Source organism: Pipistrellus kuhlii, unplaced genomic scaffold, assembly GCF_014108245.1.
Source record: "Pipistrellus kuhlii isolate mPipKuh1 unplaced genomic scaffold, mPipKuh1.p scaffold_m20_p_11, whole genome shotgun sequence".
Classification (NCBI taxonomy): Eukaryota; Metazoa; Chordata; class Mammalia; order Chiroptera; family Vespertilionidae; genus Pipistrellus; species Pipistrellus kuhlii.
The window spans coordinates 25,385,209-25,388,456 of NW_023425416.1; the positions used below are offsets into that span (position 1 = coordinate 25,385,209).

A 3,248-nucleotide genomic window follows, 5' to 3' on the forward strand; every position below is an offset into this window, starting at 1 on the left:
TCAGTGTTTGCCAATAGCAGCACTGCTGGCAGCATGGATCAGAGAATTCTTTGCTGTGGAAGACAGTACTATGCATTGTAGGATGTTTAACAGCATCTCTGGCCTCCACTCGCTAGATAACAGTGATACGCCCACAGTTGTGACAACCACGCATGTCTCTAGACATTGCCAGAAGTCGCTGAGGGAGCAAAATCTCTGTCAATTGAGAACTGCTTATGTAAACAATAGCAGCAAAATTTTTCTTCATAAAGAGATCAAATGTAGCCCTGTCTGGTGTTGCTCGGTTGGCTGGAGCATCCTCCCATACACGAGAATGTGGCACATTCGGTCCCTCGAGAGGGCACATACCCATGTTGCAGGTCCAGTGCCCAGTCAGGTCACATACAGAGGCAACTGTTCAATGTTTCTCTCTCCCTCTCTCCCTCCCCCTCTCTCTGAAATCAATTTTTTTTTAAGTTTGAGTTAAAACACACAAACACATACACAACAACAACAATTTAGAATAAAAAATAGTTACAAGCATAGTGGATATAAATCCAGTGATATCAGTAATCATTCTATATGTGAGTTGTCCCATGAGAATAAGAAGACAAGCCACAAACTGGAAGAAAATATTGGCACTGTGTATACTTTCTGCTCAATTCGCTGTAATTCTAAAACTGCTTCCCCCCCAATTTTTTTAATAGTGAAAAAAAAATGTGAATGGTCTAAATACACAGACTGAAAGAGACTGTTCAAATGGGCAAAAAATAAATAAAATCTACAGATAACTTTGCCCCCAGTAGTGAGAAACTGCATGCTTTCCCTTCAAAATTGGCAGCAAGTCTAAGGCAAGAATGTCTTCTCTCAACACTCTGTTTCAGCATTGTGCTAGAAGTCCTCACTGCTACGTTAAGACAAGAAAAGGAAATAAAAGGTAAACAGATTGGGAAGCAGTTACAGATTACATGATTGTTTATGTAGAAACATCCCAAAATAACTTCTGGAGTTAATAAACAAGTATAGCAAAGTGGCAGTTCATACCGATGTAAATAAATGGTTAAATAAATAAATAGGGAGAAGTAATACATTTCCTATGCAGAAGAATTCCAAAGTAATTTAATGTTAAAATTCTAAACCCTGGCACTTGTGAGGTTATTTGGAAATAGTGCCTTTGCAGAAAGAATTAAGTTAAGGTGAGGTCATTAGGGCGGGCTCCAATCTATAATAATAAACGGGTACAATGCTAATTAGACTGGACGTCATTCCGGATGAAGCCGGGGCTGGAGGGAAGCCGGTGCTGGCAGCCGGGGGGGCGGAAGGCCTACCCTTGCACAAACTGTATGCGTTGGGCCTCTAGGCCACATGTGTCAAACACAAGGCCCGCGGGCCAAATCCGTCCCGCCAGGCCTTGCAATGTGGCCCGCACCGCGCTGTCATCACTGCACTCCGCTGCGTTTCCATCACAATGACAGTTTATGACTGTTCAGTAAACCATTCGGCCCGCGATTTAGGCTGGATTTTAGATTTTGGCCCCTTCTCTGATTGAGTTCGACACCCCTACTCTAGGCCAATATAATTGGTGGTCTGATCAGAAGAGAAGGGCAGAGACAACAACGGAACTCTTTCAACAGAACCCTTAGTGCTGACGGAGGCAGACACTGGAGTGATACATCTACAAGCCAAGGAATACCCAGGCAGCCCTGTGAGCTAGGACAGAGGCACCAATCAAAACCCTCAGAAACTTCTGAGAAAACATGGCCCTGCTGACACCTTGAATTCAGACTTCTAGCCTCCACAACTAGAATAAATTTCTGTCATTTCCCACCTCTCCCCCCACCACCAAAACTGGTTTGGCTCAGTGGATAGAGTGTTGGTCTGCAGACTGAAGGGTCTCAGGTTCGATTCCGGTCAAGGGCATGTACCTTGGTTGCAGGCACATCCCCAGTAGGGGGTGTGCAAGAGGCAGCTGATCGATGATTCTCTCTCATCGATGTTTCTAACTCTCTATCCCTCTCTCTTCCTCTCTGTGAAAAATCAATAAAATATATATATATTTTTAAATTCTGTGTCATGCAATTAAGAAGATTGCGAAGGAGTGTTTATCTATTCCACATAGCGATTCCCATGCCTCTCTCATCTGCGATGCTGCCATCGCTAACATACCTATAAGGAAGGGGAAGGGAGTGTGAGGACCTTGCAGGATGGCTTTTATTTTTATTTTTTTTCTTATTAATACAGTATTTATTTGTCTTCCTTTTGTCAAACCCTGAGCCAACCACTTTCCCCAGGCTGCCTGGGAGGTATAGGAAAAGGTGCATCAGGGCAGGTAAGACACGGGAAAAAGAACTATGGGAGGTGGAGACAGCTCCTTCCCATGGCGAAAAAGATGAGAAAGGCCACCATCAGGCAGAAGAGCCCCATGGCCTCTGAGAGGGCAAAGCCCAGAATGGCGTAGGAGAAGAGCTGTTGCTTCAGAGAAGGGTTCCTGGCATAACCAATGATGAGGCTCCCAAACACAGTCCCAATTCCAGCCCCAGAGCCTGCCACCCCTGCTGTGGCAGCCCCAGCCCCAATGAACTTGGCTGCTGTGTCGATGTCCCTTGAAATGGCACTGGTTTGGAAGCTGCGGCTAGAAACAAGCGAGGTCAGGGAACGTGGGGCTGCCAAGCTGCTGCGGCTCTCATCTGTCAGTGTCTCTGGTCGTTTCAGCACCACTGCAGACATTGACCTGCTCAGCTGAGAGGCGCTCCTGACCAGGGAGGGGGTGGAGACAAACTCGGTGCAGGCATACATTTTCAGGGGATGAGGGGAGCTGCTCCCAGTGCAGAGAAGACAGAGAGCTGCAGGATGGCTTTTAATGGGCTACCCCTGAAAGTGGTATACATCAGCTTCCACTTGCATTTCTTTCACCATAACTTCATCAAGCCCCTACCTAACTGCAGAGGGCTGGGAAATGTGGCTGGAAGCTTAGGGAAAAGAGGAGTGGTGTTTGGTGAGCATCTGGACAGTCTCATCATCACACATGTAACACTATTTACCTTCCACTAGTGTAGGTCTCAGCATGACCTCGGCCAGAGAATCCTGAGACATGCACACCCTTACTCCCATGCCATTCTTTGGTCTGAGGTGGACCAGCAACCCAGTGTCTTCCTTTCTCCCCTCATGCCTCACAGCCAGTCAGTCACCAAATACCATGGTCTCCACCCTTACATATCTTTAAATAGCAATCATCTCTCTGACTGCAACTGGCAGACCTTAGTGCGTCA

At 46.4% G+C, this 3,248-nt stretch overlaps 1 protein-coding gene across 1 annotated transcript; it reads right to left on the minus strand.

Annotated features, from left to right (window-relative positions):
- Positions 1 to 2,199: 2,199 nt before the first annotated feature.
- LOC118715290 (ATP synthase F(0) complex subunit C2, mitochondrial-like) lies at positions 2,200 to 2,829 on the minus strand. Its single transcript, XM_036431298.2, has one exon. The coding sequence runs from the start codon at positions 2,773 to 2,775 to the stop codon at positions 2,329 to 2,331; it is 447 nt and encodes a 148-aa protein (XP_036287191.1). The 5' UTR covers positions 2,776 to 2,829; the 3' UTR covers positions 2,200 to 2,328.
- Positions 2,830 to 3,248: the final 419 nt, after the last annotated feature.